General features: G+C 37.7%; 3 protein-coding genes across 5 annotated transcripts; 2 read left to right on the top strand and 1 right to left on the bottom strand.

The window, feature by feature from the left end:
* Positions 1 to 6,112: 6,112 nt before the first annotated feature.
* On the top strand, positions 6,113 to 8,682 carry LOC141813886 (uncharacterized). Of its 2 annotated transcripts, none has more exons than XM_074701885.1 (2): positions 6,113 to 6,196; positions 6,291 to 8,682. In XM_074701885.1, the coding sequence occupies exon 2, from the start codon at positions 6,313 to 6,315 to the stop codon at positions 7,969 to 7,971; it is 1,659 nt and encodes a 552-aa protein (XP_074557986.1). In that variant the 5' UTR covers positions 6,113 to 6,196; positions 6,291 to 6,312; the 3' UTR covers positions 7,972 to 8,682. The 2 variants fall into 2 exon arrangements, with proteins under 2 accessions (XP_074557986.1, XP_074557987.1); XM_074701886.1 differs by having other exon boundaries at positions 6,119 to 6,196; positions 6,306 to 8,682.
* Positions 8,683 to 11,700: 3,018 nt separating this feature from the next.
* Positions 11,701 to 13,154, top strand: LOC141813536 (uncharacterized). The gene has a single exon (XM_074701504.1). It carries the CDS (start codon positions 11,701 to 11,703, stop codon positions 12,778 to 12,780), a length of 1,080 nt encoding a protein of 359 aa, XP_074557605.1. The 3' UTR covers positions 12,781 to 13,154.
* Positions 13,155 to 17,058: 3,904 nt separating this feature from the next.
* On the bottom strand, positions 17,059 to 24,057 carry LOC141813172 (uncharacterized). 2 transcript variants are annotated; one of them, XR_012600387.1, is made up of 3 exons: positions 23,877 to 24,057; positions 18,107 to 21,186; positions 17,059 to 17,951 (listed from the first exon to the last, which is right to left on the bottom strand). XR_012600387.1 is itself a non-coding variant. In XM_074701089.1 (2 exons), the coding sequence occupies exon 2, from the start codon at positions 21,082 to 21,084 to the stop codon at positions 18,166 to 18,168; it is 2,919 nt and encodes a 972-aa protein (XP_074557190.1). In that variant the 5' UTR covers positions 21,085 to 21,186; positions 23,877 to 24,057; the 3' UTR covers positions 17,953 to 18,165. The 2 variants fall into 2 exon arrangements, 1 of the variants encoding a protein (XP_074557190.1); XM_074701089.1 differs by lacking the exon at positions 17,059 to 17,951 and having other exon boundaries at positions 17,953 to 21,186.
* Between the last annotated feature and the right edge of the window lie 1,300 nt (positions 24,058 to 25,357).

Here is a 25,357-nt window from a genome sequence, read left to right as displayed (position 1 = left end):
CAGAACCCCCACTTTACTAGCTGGATCTTAACCACAGAAGATTTAACTCCCTGACTCTACTCTAGATTAGGCTCTTGAACTACTCACTCCAGTGCTTCCCGAACTGAACTGAATAGGTTTCCTAATCTTATTAACCCGCTAGTGCTTCCATTATCTACTCTAGTGCTTCCCGATCCAACGAATGCTCTTTGAGCTAGTGCTTCCCGATCCAACGAATGCTCTTAGTGATCCATCCAAGGAGTGCCTCAGCACCATCGCACAACTACGGATGCCAACCATCGCACTGAACTCTCGCCTAGGAATCGCACTGAACGGCAGAGAAATGTGGGAGATAGCCCTTATATAGAAGCATTCGTGCGATGATCATAACCTTCCTTCTCTATCCTTCTCCTTCTCACCTACACCTAGGCAGAAGCCATTAAGCTGGCTCTCTCCACCTAGGCTGATAAATTAGTGAGATAGCTCTTTTATAAAGTCTGCGAAGGCACCAATCATAACCTCTTTCTCTCTTTCTCTATATCTATCACCTGGTCGTCTCAGTCATTCTAAGCTAAGCTAGTCGGACTCAGCTAGTCGGAGTAGGCATAGTGATCTAGTTGAGCGAGCAGGGAAGCATGGGAAGAGTCGGAGGACGGGACGGGGTCAAGCAAAGCAAGTAGAACGAGCGGGTTAATAAGACAAAGAAAGAGCCAGTGAGCGGAAGGCAAGCACTGCTAGCTAGAGCACGGACTTCAAAGAGAGATGCTCGAGATCGGGGACAAGAGAGATGCCAGAGATCGGGGACAAAGACAGATTCAAGCTTCAAGAAAGGAAGGCAATTCCAGCTTAAAGAAAGGAAGCAAAGACGGATGAGTCAACAATGAAAGGAAGCAAAGACAGAGGGAAGCAGACCAGCTAGGAAGTCAAGGCAGCCAAGAATAAGCACTCAGCAGCCAATCCTATTATGAGTTCGATTCTCCTTTCCACCTCTTCACTCCGATTATGAGGGCTCAAGCACCTGCACTCAAACGTTGGATCGAGCTCTACAGACAGACTGATTGATGGGCTAAAGAATAAGCACTCAATCGACTACACAAGGGATCGAATCACGAAAGAAGTTTAGGTGACTGATTAGCAACAAGTTGATAGATTAATACTGTCATTTGAGATTATAACGACACTCTTGGCAAACTAAGAGTAAAAATGTATCAAGACTTGGTCAGACTTATCCATCAAACTATATATCTTTGTTACAATATAACAAAATGGACATTGGTGAGCCAAGTTAATTTGTAGGCTTGAGTTTGTAAGCCCACATATAAAGACTAATTGGGCCTGAAGAAGTAGACCTGTTACATATGTTTGGGATAACCAAGTGGGGAAACTAGCTTTTGTATGTTTAAACATGAAAAAATGCGTGTTAAAGAAACCTCAAATCTTCAAATAGAAGTGTTTTCCACCTAAACACTTTAGCATTTTGGACTGTGTTAAACTTTTTCTTAGACTTTTAGTATGGCATCAAAGTTCAACCCTTATCTCTAAAAATATTGAATCAAAAGGGGTGGGTATATTAAAGGAGAGTAGAATGTAAAAAGAAAGGATAGATATAAAATCTACCTGTTAGTCCTATTAACAATGAGTAAAATGTTAGGATCGTTAAAATACACCTAAATTTAAATACTAAGTGTCTTAACAGTCCAAATTTGATTAAATTTTATTTTAGACTTCAATAACGCTTATGCGGCAAATTGAGAGTACCTAATGTATATATAAACATCAAAAAGGTTCTCACCTAAGCAGCTTCATATTTTCAATTGGATTTGATTATATCTTAAGCTTTATTTTACCAAACTAAATGAAAGAAATATACCTATAAAACTTTTTATCTCATTGAGAAACATGCAAAGTTGCCAAGATTCTGATATTGCAAACTGTAGCAAAGTAGACTATCAAGATTTGCAAAAGCCTAGAAAACATATGAGATTAAAACTAGTGATAAAGAAAAGAGTAACCAACCGTGATCATTTTTTGTGAAATGAGATATCGAAAGTTCAGTATGGGCTGCAGCCCATTTTCTTGATGGAGCTCCAGCAAACTAGGACATTCTTGGGTAAGTCAGGGCGGGAGCGATACTCGAAGAACAGAGGCTCGTTGTCGCAGTCGATGTCGTTGAACAATCGCCCGGGGTTTGCACCCTCGGCGCCGCCGGAGATGTCCCAAGATAAGTAGCCATTAGGATGTTTCCGCGCCCTGAGCTCCTCCGCGAGCTTCAAGACGGAGCGGCCGTGGTGATTTTCCGGCGGAGTGAAGGTGGGTGCGTTGGCGAACGCGGCGGTGGCCGACGGAGTCCACAGCGGCAGTGGACAAATCAGATCTAGGGTTTTTGGTGTGAGGCGGAGGCACTCCGCCATCGGCGATGTTGGAGGAGGAGAAAGACGTCCGTGGAGGACGAGGCGACTCCTTGATCTCTCCCTCCTCCGACCCGCCGCTGCCATCTTCGGAGGGGGCTTGGTCTTCGTGATGCACTCCGGCCGGGAGCATCGGCGGAGGCACTTCGCCGTCGGCGATGTTGGAGGAGGCAAAAGACGTCCGTGGAGGACGAGGCGACTCCTTGATCTCTCCCTCCTCCGACCCGCCGCTGCCATCTTCGGAGGGGGCTTGGTCTTCGTGATGCACTCCGGCCGGGCGCATCGGCGGAGGCACTTCGCCATCGGCGATGTTGGAGGAGGTGTAAGACGTCCGTGGAGGACGAGGAGACTCCTTGATCTCTCCCTCCTCCGACCGGCCGCTGCCATCTTCGGAGGGGGCTTGGTCTTCTTGATGCACTCCGGCCGGGCGCATCGGCGGCAGTGAGACTGTGAGAGCGGGGACGAGAAATCGTCGCTTTGGAAGTTAAACTACGGTTAACTCAACGGCAATTTGTTGAGATTAGTATGACTGTTAATTATACTTTTATATTTAAAATCTTTAAAACGTCCATTTTAAAAAAATTTTAAAAAAATTTAAAACTCGTAATAATCAAATATAGGATGAAATTAATATTGAAGAATATGATTACATCCAAAAGAGTCATAAGAAAAATATATATAATGATGGCTAAAATGATTAAGAAAAAAAATATGTACAGCGTTTTGCTAATCGAGACGTTTGAAAAATAATTAAATTAGAACATTTAGTCAATAATGAGACGCTTGGTTGAGGCTTTCAGCTATGTGGCCAAGCCCACTACAGAAATCAAGTGGAGTTTGCTAATTGAGATGTTTGAAAAATAATTAAATTAGAACATTCGTTATAAAGCCCGCTTAGTTGCTAAGGGATTCCACCAACAACAAGGAATTGACTATGTTGAGACTTTTAGCCATGTGGTCAAGCCCACTACTATTCGCACGGTATTGGCTCTTGCTGTCTCCCAAGAATGACTCATTCATCAGCTTGATGTGAGTAATGCCTTTTTACACGGGATGTTGCATGAGGAGGTATATATGTCTCAGCCCCCTGACTTTATTCATCCTGATTTTCCTGACCATGTTTGCCGTCTTCACAAGGCTATATATGATCTAAAGCAAGCTCCACGAGAATGCCATGCGACACTCCGTACATCGTTGCTCAACCTTGGATTTTTGAATCTAAATCAAACTCCTCTCTTTTCGTCTATCACACTTTTGAGATAACGGCGTATATCTTGATTTATGTCGATGATATAATTTTTACCAGCAACTCACCATCTCACATTGCCTTTGTCATTCACACACTGGGTGTGCTTTTCCCTCTTAAAGATCTGGGTAACCTTCATTATTTTCTTGGTGTTGAAGCGCTTCACACACCCCAAGGTCTTTTCCTTAGCCAATCTCGCTAGCTACATTACAGATTTATTGACTAGAACCCAGATGCATAACTCAAAACCCCTTCACACTCTTGTTGCCTCTGGTTCATCCCTCTCTCGCCATAATGGTGATCCCTTAGTTGATCCTCAGCCCTACCGGAGTATTGTTGGTGACCTTCAGTATCTTACGCTTACACGTCCTGAAATTGCATTTGTTGTCAATTGTGCATGTCAGTTTATGCAATCTCCCACTGCCTCTCACTGGGTGGCTGTTAAGCGTATTCTTCGATATCTTAGGCATACGCCACACCATGGTATCCTTTTTCGACCCTCATCTTCAGTGGGGCTGACTGCTTATTCTGATGCTGATTGGGCAGGTTGTCCTGATGATCGTCGATCTACCGCTGGGTATTGTATTTTTCTTGGCAACACTCTTATCTCTTGGAATTCTAAGAAACAGCAAGTGGTTGCTCGCTCTAGTACTGAATCAGAATATCATGCCTTAGCACATGCCACTGCTGAATTATGTTGGCTCCAGTCGTTTCTCAGTGAGCTCCATGTTCCCATGTTGCAACCATCGGTTCTCTGGTGTGATAACGTTGGCGCCACGTTTCTCACTGCCAATCCGATTTTTCACGCGCGTACAAAACATATTGAGATTGACTTTCACTTTGTTCATGAGCGTGTTGCTCGAAAGGCACTTCTGATTCAGTATATCTCTACCAAAGATCAAGTTACCGACATTTTCACAAAAAGGTTGTCCTCGCATCGTTTTGCCCTTCTTCGAGACAAGTTCATGGTGTGTGCCTCCCCGTTTCGCTTGCTGGAGGGTGTTAAAGATACAATTATTCTTCAAGATCTTAGAGATTCTTGATATAAAAAATATCCTATTCTGAGAAAACTTGATCAAGAAGAAAACCTCTTAGCAAGGAATATAATAATTTTATTTATTTTTTATTATTTCTATATACAATTGTTGTACAATGTATATATTTCCATATTGAATAAAGAAATGGTGCACGAGAATATTTTTCATTCATCTTTACTTATTTTTCTTCAACTTCGACCACTTAGATCATTCATCCACTCGATTAGTCTAGCAACTTAGCCTTCTTTGACAGCTTAGCCTATACAACCAAGATCAACAATAAGTCAAGCCAATCTCGACGGATCAAATAAGTTAGAATTTAAATTCAGCCATTTAAATTCTATACTTTTATTATCTCTAATGATTAAATGTAGAATCTAATTTAACGGTGGCCCGATTGAAAATAAATTAACACATCTTTAGGGTTGTAAGTGAATCAAATTGATGACAAAATTTGATGATGTTATGCCTTAGTAAGAGTTTATCTATATTTATTTAATATATAAGTTTAATTAAATAAATAAATTTAAATAAATTATTAAATTAAATGAATAAAATTTAACACGTATTCAATTTATTAATATTCATAATAAAATTATTTATAAACACTATTATAAAATTACATATAAATGATATAATAAAATTTATAAATTAATTCATCAATAAAATTTTTATAAAACTTATAAACAAATAAACAAACTCTCAAAAATAAATTTAAATTGAAAATTCGATAAAATAATTAAACTCAAGTTGAGCTTGATCAAGCTCAAACTTATAAAAAAAATCAAATCAAATTTCAACACCCATTTCACGTAATTCATTCTAAAGTCAATTTGATTTGGCTCTGTTATATTATTAAATAAGCTTAAACAACAGTTTGAGTCATTTATAACCCTATCCCTTATCCATCTTAAGGAAGGTGTAATGTATACATATAAGTTGTTTATAATAATTAAAGATGAATGCTAACATTTGGTTAATAAGTGCCTCACGGTTTAATTGCAATAGGTGTGATAATTTGGTAGACATGCTATAATTTGATTTTTTTTTTTTTGGGGTCATATATCATTACATTAAACATGGTAAATAAGTGTCATAGCACAATTTTATAAAGAGTGCCATAATTTTATTTTTTTAATAAATATTATGATTAAAAGGATTTCATATAAATTTTGTCCACATAATACATAATAGTCAAACTACAAATTCTAAAAAAATTGATCTCCTCAAAAGTATTTTGAAAAATGAGTAAAATCAGAGGGCTAAAATAAAATTTCCGCACACCCCTTCAATCTGTGTATAATGGATTGGGCTGCGATTCTGCGGCCCATCGAGGACGATTCGAGCCCTAAACACTTCCCTTCCGTTGCTACCGCCGGCGAGTGGCAGCGGCGCTGACCGCTCTCCTCTCTCGCTATACCCGTCGCCGCAGCGTAATTTTACTGGCCTTTTAGCCTCCTTGCTCTGCACTCGCCATTTCCAGCGGAACTCATCTTGTTACTCTTCTGTCTTGATTTCGTTCGAAGGTTCTTCTCTCCTGCTTATTACTTTTTCATAAAAGAGGTTTTTTTCCCCTTCTCCTCGACTGGAATTATTGAATATCTTTTTTAATCCTGCAAGATTCTTTGCACTCAGATTACAGATGGTTTTGATTTACCTATATCGGTCATTGGCAAAAGCAAAACCGAGAAATTTCGTATCTTATCGCTCGGCAGCTGGTCATCAGGATATTGCAATCACTTTGGGTAAACATATTCACAATCTGTGTGACTCAGCAGAGAGGACACAGGTAAATCCTGCGAAGAAGGAGATATGTCAAATAGATGGCCGACAATTTGTAGCGGGTGGGTTGAAGTCTTTCGATCACAATTCACCGGAAACGAAATTTGTTGTCGAGGCCGTTACTGATTGTGAGACTTCAAATTCTTGTGCCAAAATCTGTGAGGAAGCTGAAAGAATTTGTAAGATACTATCCAACCAGCCAAATTTGAACATAAATTCTAGTCTAGATGAAGCTGGAATAAGTGTCTCTCCAACTTTGGTAGCCGAAGTGTTGAAGAAACTTAGTAATTCAGGGATGATTACACACTATTTCTTTAGTTGGGCTGAGAAACAGAAAGGTTTCGTGTATACTTCAGAAATCTTCCACCACCTAATTGAAGCACTCGGAAAGATCAAGCAGTTTAGGTTGATATGGAACTTGGTGGATATTATGATGCGTAGAGGTTTGCTGAAGAGAGAAACATTCACATTGATAATCAGGCGATATGTCAGAGCTAAGAAGTTGAAGGAAGCAGTTGAGTCATTTGAAAAGATGTCATTGTTTGGATTGAAAGCAGAATTATCTGATTATAACAGCTTAATAGATACAATTAGCAAGTCTAAAAATGTTAAAAGGGCTCAGGAGATTTGTAATGAAATGAAGAGAACAAAGAGGTTTATACCTGATCTTAAGACCTACACCATTCTTTTGGAAGGTTGGGGCCTTGTTCGTGATTTGGCCAGCTTAAGAGTAACATATCAAAAAATGTTGGATGAGGGCATTGTACCTGATGTTGTGACTTATGGCATAATAATAAATGCTTTTTGCAAGTCTGGACTGTGTGATGATGCTATAAAGATCTTTCATGAGATGGAAGCAAACAATTGCAAGCCAAGCCCTCACATCTATTGTTCTCTCATTAATGGACTCGGTTCAGAGAAGAGATTGGATGAAGCCCTTAAGTATTTTGAGCTTTCTAAAGCTAATGGGTTTCCCCCTGAGTTACCAACTTACAATGCTGTTGTAGGTTCGTATTGCTGGGTCCTGAAGTTTGAGGATGCTTTTGGAATGATTGTAGAGATGAAGAAGTGTGGTATTGGTCCAAATGCTCGTACCTTTGAAATCGTACTTCATCATCTGATCAAAGCTGAAAAGATAGAAGAGGCTTATGCAAATTTTCAGAGTATGGAAAAAAAATTTGGTTGTGAGCCCCAACTAAACACATACTCAATGATGCTCAACATGTTTTGTACTATTGAAAGAATTGACATGGCGATAAAAGTATGGAATCAAATGAATGAAAAAGGAATACCTCCTTGTATGCACATGTTTTCAACAATGATCAATGGATTCTGCTCCATGAATAGGTTAGATGATGCTTGCAGGTACTTCCAGGAGATGCTGGATAGGGGAATCAGGCCTCCTGGTCAGTTGTATAGTAAGATAAAAGACACTCTCCTTGATGGAGGGAGGAGGGATCTGGCTATTCACTTTGGATTGGAACTTGATCAGTTAAGAAACACTCCCCTGCGTGGTTAAGGAATCCAATCTCATGACACATATTCTTTGATAAATTCTTGATGAATTCCTTTTGAGATTATCTCATAACAAGAAAGAGAGGAGTATTTATTGCCAAGTTTCTTGAAGCAAACACAAAATTTGATTGGTTTAACTGAGCCAAAGCTTAGACCAGAAATTTCATTCTTGTTTTATCTGGTGTTTTGCCAGATAATCTTTCTTATATCAGGATATGAGACACAAGCGGTTCTATGGCTTCGACGTGCATCATCATCAATTTGCCGTATTGTTAATGATTATCGATTCAAGTACTTGAATCAGTTAGAATTTTATTACTTTAGAAATGAATATGGAGATCTTGATGTTTAGTCATAATTATAGGAAGAGTGTTGCAATCTTATTCTTGAACTGGATGTGCAGCCATGCCATTCTTTGACTTCTAATTAAGTAAAATCTCTTCCATTTTTCAACTTGGTACTCGTCATATCTTGTTACATAAGTTGGGTTGTTGCCCTCTAATGTGGAAACTAGTTTGGAAGTTGATGTTTAATCAAATGTGTTTTTTTCCCTGTTCTCCAGAGTAAGGATCACTACTGTGGTGATGATATAGGCAATGGCAGAACTGCCATAAGGCTATAGGTATGCTTCACACGACTATGTTGAACCTTTGAAGCTTTGATTTGTTTGATGTTTTAAATTTTTATGCATTAATTTTGTTCATCATGTGCTATGTTATATGTGTGTTAGGTATTATTAGTTCTCAGGGTTAGTTAGGAAAATTGAATCATCATTCCTAATAAACTGTTGTTATACCAAACATGTCGATGCAAGAATTTCAGTAACTTCATAGCATTATTATATGTGTGTGTTTTTGTTCAACCAAACTATTCATTTTCTCGTGATGTCCTATCTGCATGGTATTCCAGATGCCCTACAAAGTTACCTAATAATGTACCAAATGTCATCCTAAAATTTTATGGAATTTGTGAAAATTAAGTGACTAGGTATAATTAATGTTATGAGAGAAATTTGCACAAGAGTTCATTGTAGGTTGCTCTTTTGAGGATCAAGTGGCCAGGTACAAGTCATAGATCGTAGCCAAGTCTTCACTTGCAAGGTTCAAAGTTTAGGAGTAAATGTCTGCCTCAAGACAGTCAAAGGTAGATGGCCTAGGACTGCATGAAATGGACGATAGATACAAATACTGCAACAAATAACCCAAGAAGGGCCCTCAGATTTTCATTAAACCATTATGAAAATAGAATTGATGAATGTATAATTTAGAAATGAAGAACATAAAAGAAAACCCACCTCCTAGTACCCACATAATGGGGATGTTTCTTTGGATGCATTTGCAATGATCTTATAATACCATTGGCCTATATTTCTTCTGAACATTTCTTTTCTTTAGCAAATACCCTCTGCATTTCTTCCTTAGTCCAATTCTAATTCCAAACCTAGCACAGGAAAATGAAGGAAAAAAGAGGCATGACTGCATTTATTGGCTTAATGGTGAATGCCATCCAACATAACCCATGGTCGAAGGCAAGCAAAAACTTGGCTCATTACGAGAAGAATATTTTAGAAGAAACTAACTAAAAAAGGTGGTAGGAAGGAGCAACGAACTCCATGGAACCATTATTTGGTAGAAGGCATCAATTGAAAGTTAGAACAATGCATTTGGGAAACAAAGGTCCAAGTATGCAGTTTTTGACAATTCTCACAAGATAGGAATGTTGGAGTAAGCCTACCTTAGCCTGCATTCAGTTACATCAAAATCACAAGTATAAGATTTTACAAGTCCAAAATTTTTTAATATGCAAGATTAATATTGAGACCATCTATATTGATTAGTGTTGTGGCGGAAAATCACCACCTCACTGGACGTCCATGATGAAGCTTTCTCTCGTGATGTGGCGAGACCTGCATAGATTAACACGTGTCAGAGAGTGTTGGAGTTACTCAGTGAAGTTCGGCCCCTTTGATGCTTAAGTCACCATGGTGCCATGGAAGGAATAGAATAGTAAAATATAGAAGAAGAAAGTAAACCATAGTAGAGGTTAGGGTTGAATTCCAAAAATTAGATACCATCATTGACTGTGCATAGGATTGTGGTTCAAAACCTTAATAGGTTATTGGATCTTGTGGATTGTGGTTTGTGTGTGGGGTCTGCAAGTAATTGGGCAGAAGTTGGGTCATATAAACTGTATTAATTAGAATGGACGAGGAGGTCAAATTGACCATCGATGAAAATGTTCTTCCTCTCCTAAGTTTTAAATGCTTGTTTTCCCTTTGTCTTGACATCCTCATTCTCGCAAATTATTATTAATTCATTGTTCCCAACATCCTCTTACTCGTAAACTGTTGTCGTTGCTTGGCACTTGGTCTCAACCTCAAGGGAGAAAATGCAAATTGAAGAAATTTTGTCATAGAGGCCTCATTACATTAATATCCATATGGAATTAATTGGAAAAGAGTTCCCACATAGGATATCAATAGAGACAACACCCTCTGGTTGACTCGGAGGGCCATCATTTTAAACACACCCCTCCAATTGACATGTTCATGCCATACTTAACAACTCTACCGTTCATGTTCTAAGGACGCTGACGATCTGATGCATTGGCATTGAATGGCTCTATGTGGCAATTGCATAGTTCCAATTAGAGCCTAAATAGGATCAAATACACAGGGAGAAAAAGAACAAGGCTATTTGTTATTGGATTTAATCAAACCGTATCTGCCCATTTTTCCTGGAATGATGTTTCATTTTTTTCCCAAGTGGTCACCGTGTGATTCTCCGATCTCTCCTCCGCCATGGTGATAAGGATTTGCGCCCTCCTACTCTTGCTTCTCTTTGCGGCTCCTATCTTTCAAGGTACTCTTCTCAATCCCTGATCCATCCTGTCATTTGGGTTCCTCTGGATTTGATGCTTGTTTGAGTTTGAACCTGTCGATCAACTATGCTCATGTTGGTTATGGAACCCTAGGGATCTTTATCAATATAATTTATTTTGTGTTTTTCCCTGCGCACCTATTTCGGAGTTTAGTGGTTCTTGCTTATGGAGATTTTAGATCTACTATAATTTCGTAGCACGAAGATGTATTTCATTTTTTAGGTACCATGGCACATGTATGAATTATAAAGGGAAAAGATACACAATTAATGTGAAGCACAATTAAAGAAACAGTTAGAATATTTAAGGATAAATATATTTTTTATGCAATAATTCTGTTAGAAAAAATCTCTATATTTATTTATAAATAAAGATCTATCTCTTATAATAAATATCATCTATAATATTACTTTAAGGAGATTAGATTCGCCAAATCTAGCCGCCGCCCTCCTTCTTCTTCTTCGACATCTCTCCACGCATCATCGCGCCCCTTCCTCGTCGCGACCGCTAGCCCGACGCGCTCCTCCTCGCGCCTCGTCTCGTCGCGACCGCGAGCCCGACGCGCTCCTCGTCGGAACCGCCCGAACACGCGCGGCTTCCGCCGCCCGAACGCCGTCGTCTCGTCGCGACCGCAGGTCCGACGCTCTCCACTCAGTCCGGTGGGCAGCAGCAGCGCAGCCTTTCGGCCGCTCCACTTCGGGTCCGATCACAAGAAGACGGCAAAGGCATTTGTAAAATCGGAAGAAGACTCCCCCCTCTCGCCAAACCCTAGACGCCGCTCGACGCAGCAGCAGCCACCCCGTGTCCCCTTTCGTCTCTGGAACAGTTTTAGGGTTCAATTTTGAGGCTCGGGATGGCGAAGACGGTGGTGGGATGTTTTGAGGCTTCAGTTGAGGGACGGGATGCCCTGCCCGAATCCGGTGTTGCGGTGGCCAGAGATTCTCTTCGAGCTCTCGAGGGAGATGAGCTGGAAATTGACAGTGGATTGCTCATTGGCCCTCCTCCTCCTCCCGCCATAGTTTCAGAAGCTGCATCTGCAAATGAAGCTGAACGCTTTGAGGAGGTAGCTCGGATTGTTGGTGCTGATGTTGATAAACCATATGACATTCTTGGAGTCAATTGGAAGATGTCACCTGAAACTATCAAGAAAAGATACTGGAAGTTATCTCTTTTGGTGCATCCGGACAAATGTACTCATCCTCAAGCACACCAAGCATTTGTATTATTGACCCAAGCATTCAAAGATTTACAGGATCCTGACAAGCGTAAGAGCCTTGATGACAATATTAAACAGAGAGAGGAAGAAGAGGAGATGAAGTTGGAATTGCGAGCACTACTTGAAGCTGCTGAGTGGAGGAAATCACAAGGGATATCAATGGTAGGTGATGATGAACTTCTTGCTATGCCTATGGCACCCATCAAACAGGATGAGAGGGAACCATCAAAAAGGGATGAATGGATGACAACATTGCCTCCTGAAAGAAAACCAGGAAGGACTATGCAATCAACTTCATTTAGTAGGATCACTAAAGTGGGCCGAGGTGATGCTAGCATTTGGACCAACAACCCCCTTGACAAGGCACAAAAGGCAAAGCAGAATTATTTGAAAGCTTATAATGAAGCCAAGACTCTCGGTGATGTTGAGGGTGAAAAGGAAAGACAGATGAGGGATGCTGACTTAGTTGACAAATATAATGCTTCAAAACGTTCGATATCGCTGGTGCAAAAATACAGAGAGGAGAATTCTCGTCCAAAAAAGAAAGTAAAGCGTCCAGAGAAAGAAGAATGGGAAGGTCGGCATCCTTGGAAACCTTGGGACCGTGAGAAAGATTTGACTGCTGGGCGGAAAAAGGTCAACTTTGATGCTGACAATATGGCACAAGGATTGGCTTCTCGTTTCTCATCTGGATCAGTGCAGAGGAACTTCTTATAAGGAGTCCCGTTAATCCAAAAAGGCTCAACTTATTATTCGGGTAATGCCTTAAGTTTTAATAGGTTTTGTGAAATCTCTTGTAACGAGGTTTATATGGCCCAGAAACTGCTTGAGCTATGTTCAGCAAATGCAAAAGCTATTATCTCGTGGAATCTGCCATTCAAGATTTTGAAGAGATTTGGATGAGGAATCATGTCTCTGAACTGAAATTTTACTCAACAGTTCGGCTTGCACTAGTTTCAGGATCCGGACTGCTAGAATGCGAGGGCAAGATAAATTAATTCGGTTGTATTTAAAGGTTTTTGTTTTTAATTGAATCCTCCGGGTCAGCATGTTCAGATCATATTTTCTTTTTACTTGCACGATGCTTGTAACTACATAAATCTACATGTAAAATCTTATTAATAAAAAAAAATTGAAGATTGAAAAAAAAGAGAAAACAACTTCGCGATCCTTCATCAGATATAATCAAATACAACGGAAAAATACAAACATGCTACTGTTGTAAGCATGCCCAATTTTTTTGGTCAAGAGCTTGCCTAATTTGTCAGTACTGTTAATTGCGATTTTGGCATGCCTCGTTCAGCAGTGTAACACTATAATAATGGTAAAATAGTTTCACTAATTAATAAAAATTAGAAAAGGGGGAAAACCTAATAGATCAGAGGAGACACAGAAACTAAGCAAAAGAAAATTTGCATGATAAACAAACCTATGTATAGAGCTAAAAAATTCGACTAAAACAACACCCTATTTAGTGAAAAGTTCAACATCAATTCTCTAAGTTCAACATCACACTAACCAGGAAGTTAAAAAAATAATAGAGATCAGAACATTGAATAGCATATCTTTTGACCAGATTGGCGACTGCGTAAAGCTGACCACAATTAAGTGAATACGAGTGCTAGAACCGATCATTACTTAGCCCACAAATAGAGGAATTACTTTTATCATAAAAAATAAATTGACACAGGAACATCTAGTGGTAAGTGAGTGAGCCAGATCTTATAATGCTACTATTGGAATTAAGAGAGGTTTAACCTTATTGAATTGTCTCGATCCAATGAAGTGTGATGTAGTGTGGCCCCCGATTATTATTTTCAATATAATTTTATTAATTATCTTTATTAGATAATATAAATTTATAATTTTATTTGTCCAGATCCTATTTTGAGGTATACTTCAAGTCTTCGGCTACACTCGATTATATTCTATTATGACTTGTTGTTTATTTAATTATTTATATATTATCTTATTATTAAATATTTATAATTAACTATTAATGCACTGTATTTTTTATTATAGGTCATTACAGGTGATATTATTTGCATGTTTAGTTTTGCACCTACTTATATAGTAGCAAATATAGTAAAATTTTTCATATTCATCTTTATGTAATTAATATTTATTATTTTATCTCATAACAATTTTGGTTGACAGTTCCGCAGAGGTGGTCATAGACGAATTATTACTCCTGACCAGTCTGCTTCAGCACCTGACACTATAGGACCTTCACATGCACCTTCGCCAGATTCATCACCTTTGTAGTCTCCAGTCCTTTCTCCCAGATAGTCCGTTGCCCAGTTACAAGATATTCGCAAGTTTATAGTCCCTCACGGCGATTCGTAAGTATTTAATAATTTAGTATTCATGATTTTATCTAAAAATAATAATTATCTTATTATTTTTTTGGATATTCATATTTCATTTTATTTAGTGTATTTAATAATATTTATTTAGAATTTTTGTATAGATTTTAAAATTCTGTACGTGTTATTCGTGAAATTAATAAAATCATGAATAACTATTGGGGAGGGGCTTCTATGACTTATACTAGTACTCTAGCACCCATAAAAGAATTATAGTGGAATAAATTTAAGGTATACGTTTCCTTAAGTTGATATATCAAATTAAATTGAATATATATAATCATTTATTATTTTTTCAATTTTAGCGAGCATTTAATTGGGATCCATCTAAAGAAATAGAAATCAAACGGATCTTTTAAAAAAATATGAGGATCACATTCGACATGTTCTAAATCATGCCAAGACAAGGGGAAAAAATCACCATGCATCACTGATGAAAATTGGACGAGGATTTTTTATTTTTGAGAAACTGAGGAACGTAAATAAAGGAGTCACCAGAACAAGGCAAATCAAACATTTAATTCTGGTTACTCATCTGATATATATGCGGGAGGCTCCATCAACATTGAGGAACATACATGCAGATTGATAAATTTTTTATAAACACTACGTTACTAATTAAATTTAAATTATTACATTATTTCTAACAATGCATTTTTAGGCTAAGGAAATGGGGAAGGAGCTACTTTTTATTGAGACTTTTACCCACACATTTCAAAAGAAAGATAAGACTTGGAGCGAGGATAGAGCTAGAGCTATGAAGGTTTGGATTTTAATATTTAACTTAATTGGATTCTAATAGTTATGTACCTTCTTTAACTTATTAAATGTATTTATATTTTAATACAGGAAAAATATGATGAGCCAGAACTAACAGAAGTTCAAGTGCTTGTGATAATAATGATGAATATGAGACCTCTGTTGGGAATGACCTGAATATCTGATTGGAGGCGAATGGAGGTCCAAGGGGAGAGGATATTAGGAATAAGTTCTCTGAGCAGAACTCATCGAGTTGTTGGCACATCTTCTTCCACCCCACCTACAGTAAGGGCACAGATAGAAAGTCTAACTGAAGAAGTTTCTAATTTGAAGGGCATAATTTTGCAAAGAGATGAAGAAATGAGAGAAATACGCCGATAACAGGATTTTATTATGCGACATCTTCAGTTAGGCTTCGCTCCAAATTAGCTTCCTCCTGGTTCTGGTGATGACGGTGATGATAATGATTCTTCATAAGCCTAGTTGTGTATCATTTTGATTTTGCTCACAATTAGTATTGTTTTAAATTTTTTCCATTTGTAAATCTTTTATTTTTTTATTGACTAACACTGTTATTTTATTTTGAATAGGTGAAACTAAGGATGACAGTGAAGTAAATATTTTTATATTATAATTAATTTATATAAAATAATATTTTTTTATTTTTTGATGTAAAAAAAAGAAAAAGAAGCTTGGATGGAGAAGAAAGTGAAGCAGAAAATATTGTCCGAGACCGATGCCGTGGACGATGATATTTTTTGTTTCTTGTCATTTTGAGACTTCATTACTTGTTATGATACTTTGTTATATGTTTTGCTATTATCGATAGATGTTTTGAGGATGATTTGATTTATTGTATGTTTTGAGGATGATGTTGTATGTATGTTTTATTAATGTTAATGTTAAGATGTGTTTGTTTGTTAGGATGTGAGTGTTGGTTAGAATGTGATGTGATTGATTGGTTGTGGATTGGAATGAGTTTGGATATATGTAAACATGATTCATATTAGAATCGAATGGAATGAAGTTGTGAGAAATTTTAATGGTTTGCGACGAAAATAAATTCGTCGCAAAAGTATCGTAATTTTACTGTGCCATCAAAATATTAGCGACGAAAAATAAATTTCATCGCCAAATTGGCGACGAAAAACAATTTCGTCGCCAATTTGGCGATGAAAAAAAATTTCATCGCAATTTGACGATGAAATTTTATTTTCGTCGTCAATTTGGCGATGAAATTCTGTTTTCGTTGCCATTTGGCGATAAAAACAGTTTCGTTATCATTTTGGCAATGAAAAAAAATTTCGTCGTCAATTTGGCGACGAATAACCTCTTCGTCGCTAATTTGGCAACGAACAAAAGTTTCGTCATCAAATTTGGCGATGAAAACTTTGTTTGTCGTTAAATATCTCCATTTTCTTGTAGCCTCTATATTGCAACGAAACTAATTTTCATCGCAAAATTCGTGATGAAAAAAAATATTCATCGCCAAAATTGCGACGAAACTAAATTTTTATCGCAAGTAACAAATAGTGAATTTTGCGACAAAAATATTTTTGTCACAAATTATCAACGAATTTAACAACGAAAAATATATTTGTCGCAAAATTTACAACGAATAAATATTTTTTTCGTTACAAAATTTTACGATGAATTATTACCAACAAAAAAATTTTCATCACCAAATGATTTTGCAACGAATTTTTTTTTTTTTTCATCGTAAAATTCATCACAAATTGACTTTATTTTTGTAATATTGGTCTAGTGATAAGCGAGTTAAATTTAGAGGGCTTCACGTCAAATTTCAAGAATCCAAATTCATATAACAACACTATTCAATTGAATGAGGTCTAACGTTGTCACCCCAGGGACAAACTTTAAAGTTCAATGTTATGCAAAAACATCTTTCTTTTTTTTAAAAAAAAAAACAAGGACCATCGATCCAATAATCTTCCCCCTATTTGTCCATCAAATAAATTTGGAAACGCAACAATTCGTCACCCAACAATCAATTTTATCTAGATTTTTGAGCACTGTGAACGTAATTGTCCTGCATGGGAATTGAATCTCGATTGTCGATGAGACCACTGAGCATCTTACCGCTGCACTGTGTCTCACTTAGTTCTTATGAAACCATATGCAATGGTTTGCACTTTTTATAGAATGGCCTTGTTCATTGTAGCCGTCTACAGTTTCCCCTTGGTATATGATGGCCTTGTTTAAGTGATGCATTCTTTATGTCTCCAAAGTGGGTGATATCTTGGTTTGCGTTGTGGACAAACTCTCAGTTTGTGCCTGGAGCTGCTAAACTATGCAATTTGTGCCATTGTCCATTACTACCTGTTTCCGAAGCCGGATTTTTTTTCTCTCTCTGAACATTATGTGGATTAGGTCTTTGCAGTGCCTGCTGCAGTATACATTCCTAACCACGTTGCATGTTGTAGAAACTTCGGTATCATCAACAAATGCAGGTTGCTGATACATGTTGATACAGCACAAGTCGTATCAGTCGGAGTTTTCTACTATTATAAAGCTCCACTTGGTCATCTATCGCAGATGTCATGTCTTTAGGTTGGCGTTCCAACCTTTGCAGCAGATGTCATGTCTTTCGATGGATTGATTAACGGCTCCCTTCTGAGAAAAGGTTCTCCAACCAATGACATGCATCTGCATCGAAAGGGACTGACTACTAGTTGCTCTACGCCCTCTCTTCGGCACACCAACAAATGGCAATGGAATGCGTTCATTATAGACAACCAAAACCTACAACAATCAAATTTCTCATTAGGACTATGAGACTATCTATAAACTTATTAATTCATCCATCTTTTGAAGCCACATCATGGTTGGTCCTCCTCCATACTCAAACGTCCAAATTAGTAAGCAACTAACTATTTGATAATCGATCAAAAGACTACCTCCTTGGTCGTCAGAGTTTTCGTCCAATTGTATCTTTTTTCCCCTGGAAAATGGAAAATTAAGGCCTTGATTCCATCCACTTGAAGCCATTTAAGGATGGTGGTGGAGGCAGCTCCCACCCCGAATCTGGTTCTTTCCGCTTCAATGGCACTGCAGAAGTAGAAGACTGGGTTTGTTCTTCCGTCCAACCTCTATGCCCTTGGAGAAAGAATTGATGTTCAAAAATGCCACCTCTGATCCCACTCTCTGGAGGTGTCATCCCATAGCTAGCCATGTAGGGCATATTGGTTGTGCCGAAAAGAAAGTGTGATGGTCTGCCAGATGGTCCAGCATGTCCCGAGACAGAGACATGAGGTACAGGTATCACTCCTCTAGCTTCTGCAATGTAAGGAATGCTCCCGGGTGAATAATATGCTGTTGGAACTGACATAGCAGGTCCAGATGGAAGTCCACCATACCCGTAAGAAAGTGTTGACACGTTCGTGCAAGGTAGCGATGGCCTGGTGACCACAGCAGGCTCCATTTGCAGCCCATTTGGTATGAACAAATGTTGCAGTTGATTTGTATCCTCTGTCCTTGTGATCGGAATTTCTGATCCCATGATTTTGACCAGTTCACGTGGTGCTTTCCATCCAAAAGTTTCAGGAGCTTTCGTAGATGATTGCCTGAAGCTGTGACAACCAGCATCATTTGAAGATGGGTTGTCATTGAGATCAAAGTCTCGATAGGAAGACTGTTTATAAGATGATGAAGAAGCTGAAGATAGGCTCCGTTCTCCATTCTGAATATTCAGCTTCCAAGATGAGAATGGAAGCATAGACATGTCCTCATCCCCAATACGATTAAGATCCAAATTCTGCTTCTCTGATTTTGAACCAACTTCAATACACGAATCTCCCGATGGATGGCTAGAGGAAGAAGGCAACTGTCTCAGTGATGTGGGTTCATCAGTAAGCCCATCCCCCCTTTCAGCCACATTCAAATCTATTTCAAGGAAAATTGATTTCTGCATTGCACAAGATGTCCTTTCACCATCTGAAGTTCTTCTAGGAGATGCTGGTCGAAAAGCACTGGTTGCAGCAGAACCCTTCCACCCTAACTCACCTCCAAAATGAAGAGTAGCAGGCATTCCTGGAGGTCCTTTTGAAGAAGCAACAACTGCTACTGGAGCAGACACATTCAAAGGCATTTTTGGACTGGCCTTTGTTGAGCACTCAGGCTCATCGTTGCAAATATTTGCATTCAGATCAAAGGCACACCCATCCACAATAGCCATGCAAACAGATTCCTGAGCAGGAACTTTTGGCTCAGATGATTCTACATCTTGATCAAAGTTTTCTTTATCAGAACTAATATTCTGTGTGATCTCTGACCCCTTATCAGGAGATGATGTGCCAGTATGCTCAGTTCCAGCCGACGAATTGTTCCTACCTACTTGCTCAGTCAGAACCTCCTGTTTGTTTTCTTCAGAATCAGGGCTATGAGAACCATATGCTTCGTTGGAATTGACATTAGGAGAACTGCAGAAGGTTTCTCTATAATTAACCACCTCTTTCTCCACTGCTATAGCCACTTGCCTTGCAACCTCAAGAGCATCATCTAAACATTCAAGTTCTAGTCCGGATTTCTGGTTGACCTCTTCATTGGAATTGGTAGCCCTCACAGCTTTTAGAAAATCAGTGGAGACTGAAAAATGACTTCTGCAATACTTGAAATTGAGTTCAGAATCAAGATCCCTATTGACACTACTCATGGCTTCCACCTTCTGACCAGATAATTGAGAATCACCAATATTGTCATGAATGCTAGCATTACGAGAAGGATCTTGAAAAGTAGTGAGATTTGCTGGTGGCATGGACTCCTTGGTTGTCGTCAAACACTTGTCTTGCCCATTGTCAACAACCCCAGACTGAAGTTCCATTGCCCTTGAAGAAGAAGAAGAGTCACCAATGTAAGAAACCGACATGCATGAGATAGTTGGCTCTGCAGCAACAGCTGATTTGCTTGGTTTCACTTCTTTAGTATCCATATCAATTTCTTTCACAGTATCAAGGACATCCTTGGATCCTGATACATCACACTGATTGTCTGCATCTCCTTTCAGACAAACAGGTGAACAAGTGCCTGCAGGTGGGGTTTCTTCTGCATTGCAAACAGAAGGCTTTTCTATAAGAGGCAATTTCTGTTGGCATGAGTTTGAGACAAGGGATGACCTCGATGAATTCTCCTCTACAAAAACAGATTTTGAAAGGATTGTGTTCAAAGATGTGCAATGCAATTGTTCACATAATGAACCTCTCTCATTTCTGGAATCAAGCAAACTCGTGACATTTGAGACATGTGATTCAAGGACTGCAGAGTTTGCTCCATCTTTTCCTTCACCAGATATGAAGGAAGGAGGAATACTGGCAGGTGGACTTGCTGAATTTGAACCATTTTCACTAGTCTGCACATCCTCATATGTTCCAGGTTGATTTTTTTGACTGATCCCAACATTATCCAGATCATGGAAGCATACATCACCTTTTTTTGCATTATCCCATCTATCATGCAATACTTGTGCCTTCTCTTTAATTGCAGTACTTTTGTGATCAAGGAGAGGTTCAATAGTAGCTCTAATTCCAGAGACAGATATTCTTTTATTGTCTACAGGAATCCTCTCAAATGATGTTAATAATGAAAGGATCAATTCCTCAACAACAATTCCATTCTCATCAGTATTACTGTTTAGTGCTTCTTGAAGCCATTTTTTCAGAAAACAAAGACCATTTAACTCAACAAATTGACTAAGACATTCCTTGTGGTTAGTAGCTGCTAAAACACTTGCAACCGTAGACCATTGTCTTGCAGCATCACCCAAGTTATTTGTAACATGATCATTTATCTTTTGAATCACAGCGAGCAGCTCTTCAACCCTAGCAAGGCTTAAGAGTCCGTCTCTCATCTCCGATAGAGTAAAGAAATCCTCAAGTGTCATTCTGACTCACAAAATAAATGAGCTGGCAAAAGATTCAATATCCAGTTCCTTGCACCATGTCATTGCCAAGCAAGTAGTAAGAGGATAAACTAGTAGAATTTTCTGCAATATATAGCACAACTCAATCAGAAGTAAACTCACAGATACAAAACTAAGTCTGGTTGCAGAAGAAATAATAAGGTTAATTAGTGCATTGCAAAATTTAACAAGTATCATTAATCATTTTCAAAGTCACTGGGAAGAGTGACTTCTTTGGGAATCTCATTTCATATAATTGCATAACCAACATAAAAAAAACTACTCAATAATCACATTTGAATTTCTCTCAGTGATATTGGAAGTTTTTTTGTTGTATACAAAGGCTAAAAATTAAAACAATTTTAGGACAATACCTATAAGACCCATACTTGGCAACTCCAGGGATTCTCATTGCAAACTTAATTAGTGCATCCCACAATTTAACAAGTATTATTGATATTTGCCAACAATTAATTAGTGCATTGCAAAATTTAACAAGTATTATTAATCATTTTCAAAGTCACTGGGAAGAATGACTTCTTTGGCAATCTCATTTTCATAGAATTGTATACCCATTGTCAAAAAAAAAAAGTCGATAATAGACATGTGAATCTCTCTAGCAAATATTGTAATTTTTTTTGGTTGTATAGGACGGCTAAAAATTAAAACAATTCTAGGACAATACCTATAAGACTCATACTTAGTAACACCTGGCCAAGCTTCTAGTCATGACAGGTCAGTGTGAGGATCAACTGATAGAATTACAGATATAGAATATATCTATAGCTAATATTTTCTTTCCTAAGTTCTCATAATTAAACAAATAGACATATGAAGTCAAAATAGAAACTTACAGAAGAGAAAGTCGTGAATCAAAGCAAGAAATGGTTCACAAAAACACATAAAACAGTAGCGACATCCAACTAATACCCAATAGAGGCAATGCTAGGTCCAACCAAAAAAATAAATAAAGTAAACATAGATTTACACAATAAGTGAACCTAACATTTTTCCACATAAGATAATGAACCCTCTCTCACAGAACAAAATAATAGATAACATAAAGGTTGTGTCAGTGCATGAGTCCTGATTGTGAATCTGAGAACGAAATCTTGAGTCAAAATTGATTGAGAAGAAGCTCAACACATGGAATGCGTCCTCTTCTAATTATCATGCAGCACCTTCATCATCATCCATTTCCTCTGTTCCACCACGTTGATGTTATCGAGACCCAAAGTTGACTATGATAACAAAGTTGATGATGATTGTTCTATTTCCAAAAGGAGCAGATGATTCAAGATTTGACTTGCAACGCTTTAATTTATTCCACAATTCTTTTAGTTGGACTTCACAGCTTATGTGTTGATATGATCCACAATTCAAAAGATTGAAAAACAGATTGCTAGATAAATCATGATGAGAAATCATGACGAGACACCCTTATCCAAAACTTCTAAATTACAAGGATACCAATTGGACATATATGTTTGTATTCATAAAATCAATTTATTGCTGATGATGCATTTTTTTGTTTTTTAATGTTTTGTGGCTACTTTTAGTACCATTTTCCCCCCAAGTGACCTAGGGTCCTGAACTTGTCACACAATAATTATGAAAAATTTAAGTACTACAGTTCTTCATTAAACACAAACATCCAATTCATTGAACACACACATACAAATACGACAAAATATGATAAGTGTATCAGAAGATGATTTCTTATTGGTATAGCTCCTTAAACTCTAACATCTCTTTAAAAAGTAAATCCAAAATGGCATCAGCAATACTAAATGATGAGTACTAGTACTCATGTTGGTCAAAGCCCAAATACACATAAATGTAGATTTCCTAAAGATAGGGAATTTAACTGTATCAGACATCAATACTTATTGCTCCCACAGGTGTGGCCCATTAAAAAAAAAATAAGGAAGCAACAACTGTGGAAATAGGACCAGGCTTAAAGAATTTAGCAATTCAAATAAGGAAAATAAAACAGTTTGCAGCTAAATTGATTCCTTATGCATCAAAAAAATCACAATCCAGTGATCCATAAGATGAGAACGTAACATGTATATTAAGAAATCAACGTCCAAGGTCCCAATGATATAGCCATAATTCCTAAACATCTAAAAACAATCAGTGGCTTCCCACCAATTATAGCAATTAGGATAGAAAAAATGGCTTTGGATACACTAAGCACTTAAGAGAGTAACATAACAAGAGCACTTAATTTGTCCATAGCAAATTTAAAACAGATAGAATCAAGATTTCCTGCTAACAATAACTCACACAAATCTAATACTCTCATAATCAGTATCACCACAAATAGTTACGAGAACAAGAATTAGTTCAAATGATCAATTCAGCTTGCCCACAGATGAACCGTAAAATTCAAAGTTTCACCATAATTTTTTACTACAACCGCAACGTTAACATGATTACTTCGCAATGACAATTCCTTTTAAGAAAATAAACTTCAAACAAATTATGAAGCAAGAGAAGATCGAGAACAAATTCCATGAGGAAAATAAAACCAATCACATAATTCTACTTTAACACATAATATTTAGAGACATAAAAAAAAACATAACCGAGTGATAGAAAACCTAAATCTCCATTTTTTTTCCTGGAATCGCCAAAAACAAACCCCAAACCGCTAAAAATAGGCAATAAGATCAAGTCATCGAGACAGAGAGAAGGCGAGCAGATCGGATCGAGGCCGAAGACCGAAATTAGAAGACATCACAGGCAAATTCGAGAGAAGCAGGGATTACCACGGCCTATGCGCCGGAGAAGACGAAACCCTAGAGCCGAGTCCGAAGAACACGAGGGGAAGGAGATTTGATCGCTTCTGTCTCCATCGCGTCGGTTTTTTGGTCGTCTCCGTCCTCGTCTCTTTGCTCCAACGTGCTTTCGCTTTCTAAAGCGGCAGCTGCGCCGTGGCTGGCTCTGGCATCTGAGCCCAGCCCCGCCCCTGTGTCTGTCACTGTCCCATAGTATTTATTTATTCGTCAATTCTCACGAAAACAATTATTTTTTATTCGATTTATTTGATTAATTAATGGAATCAATTAGTTCCATTCCCGACCTCGTGCTGCGTGTACAATGGATTGGACCGCCCACTGTCTGGACGGTCCGGGTTGACTTAACCCGTCTAATTAAGTGCCCAGGTTGCAGTCCGCAGGCTCAGCTCATATCCGGCCTAGTGCAGGACTAGGTCTGACATGTCGGTAAGCCGAATTTACCTAATTTTTTATTTACAAATTAACAATAAATATTAATTTAAAATATTTATATATATTAATTAATTTAAATTATCGGGCTCGCCTGCATGCCTTGGTCGGCGAAGACATGGTCCATGGTTGCGAGGCATATTTCTTTTTTAGGGAATGTGGCATGACACGAAAAATGAATTGAACGGCCCTATGCCATATTTGGGCCGACCCATTGAATCATTTCCTCGAGATACATACATATATATTTATTTATTTATCAAAAAACCCAAGTAAAATCACTTCTATTTATAAAGTGAAATTTAAGGTTTCTATATGCCCATGGAGAGTAGCTCACATAAAGAACAATATTTTGCCAAAAATTCATTTTCATATAGATATAATTACATATAAACAAAGATATTTTAATGATATATTTTTTACCCTCTGGAAGTATAAAATTATATTCAAATAAAAAATAATTTTGTATTTTATAAATTTCTAGCAATTTCTATTTCTATGTAAATATAGTTAGAACATTGGAAAGCTATTTTTAATGTTTTTATATATTCTTTTATCATATTTTAGTAAAAACAAATATAGAAATATCTAAATAAAATTTTCATGAATTCTGATTTTTAAATTTTCTTATTTTATATCACAAAAATATTAAAAATCCTCTTCTTCTGTATAAGGTGAAATCCACCCCTCAACGGTCCCAGTATTATCTCGACTTTGTCGAGATTTGAACTCTTGTCCTCTTTTGTACGATACCACTATGTTAATAAGAAGTCTCACTATAAAAATAACATCTCAATCAATAGGTATATGTTGCTAAGAGAACTCCCAGAACCAAGGACGGATTCAGAAATTAAAGGTGGACTGTGCTGACTTTAGGTATGAAAAGGATGAGTTAAACATCAAAATACAATGAACAAAAAAAGAACCAATTAATTTTTTTGATACCAAATTGTAGACTACAAATATGTATCTAATTTTTTTAAAATTAGATTAGAGCCCAAAATAGATTCATCTCTGATTAA

This window comes from Curcuma longa, chromosome 20 (genome assembly GCF_044706935.1).
Source record: "Curcuma longa cultivar G26 ecotype Majalengka, Jawa Barat chromosome 20, ITB_CL_G26_1.1, whole genome shotgun sequence".
NCBI classification, from domain to species: domain Eukaryota; kingdom Viridiplantae; phylum Streptophyta; class Magnoliopsida; order Zingiberales; family Zingiberaceae; genus Curcuma; species Curcuma longa.
Note: the sequence above shows the minus strand (reverse complement) of the source record. Positions and strands in the feature narration are given on the sequence as shown.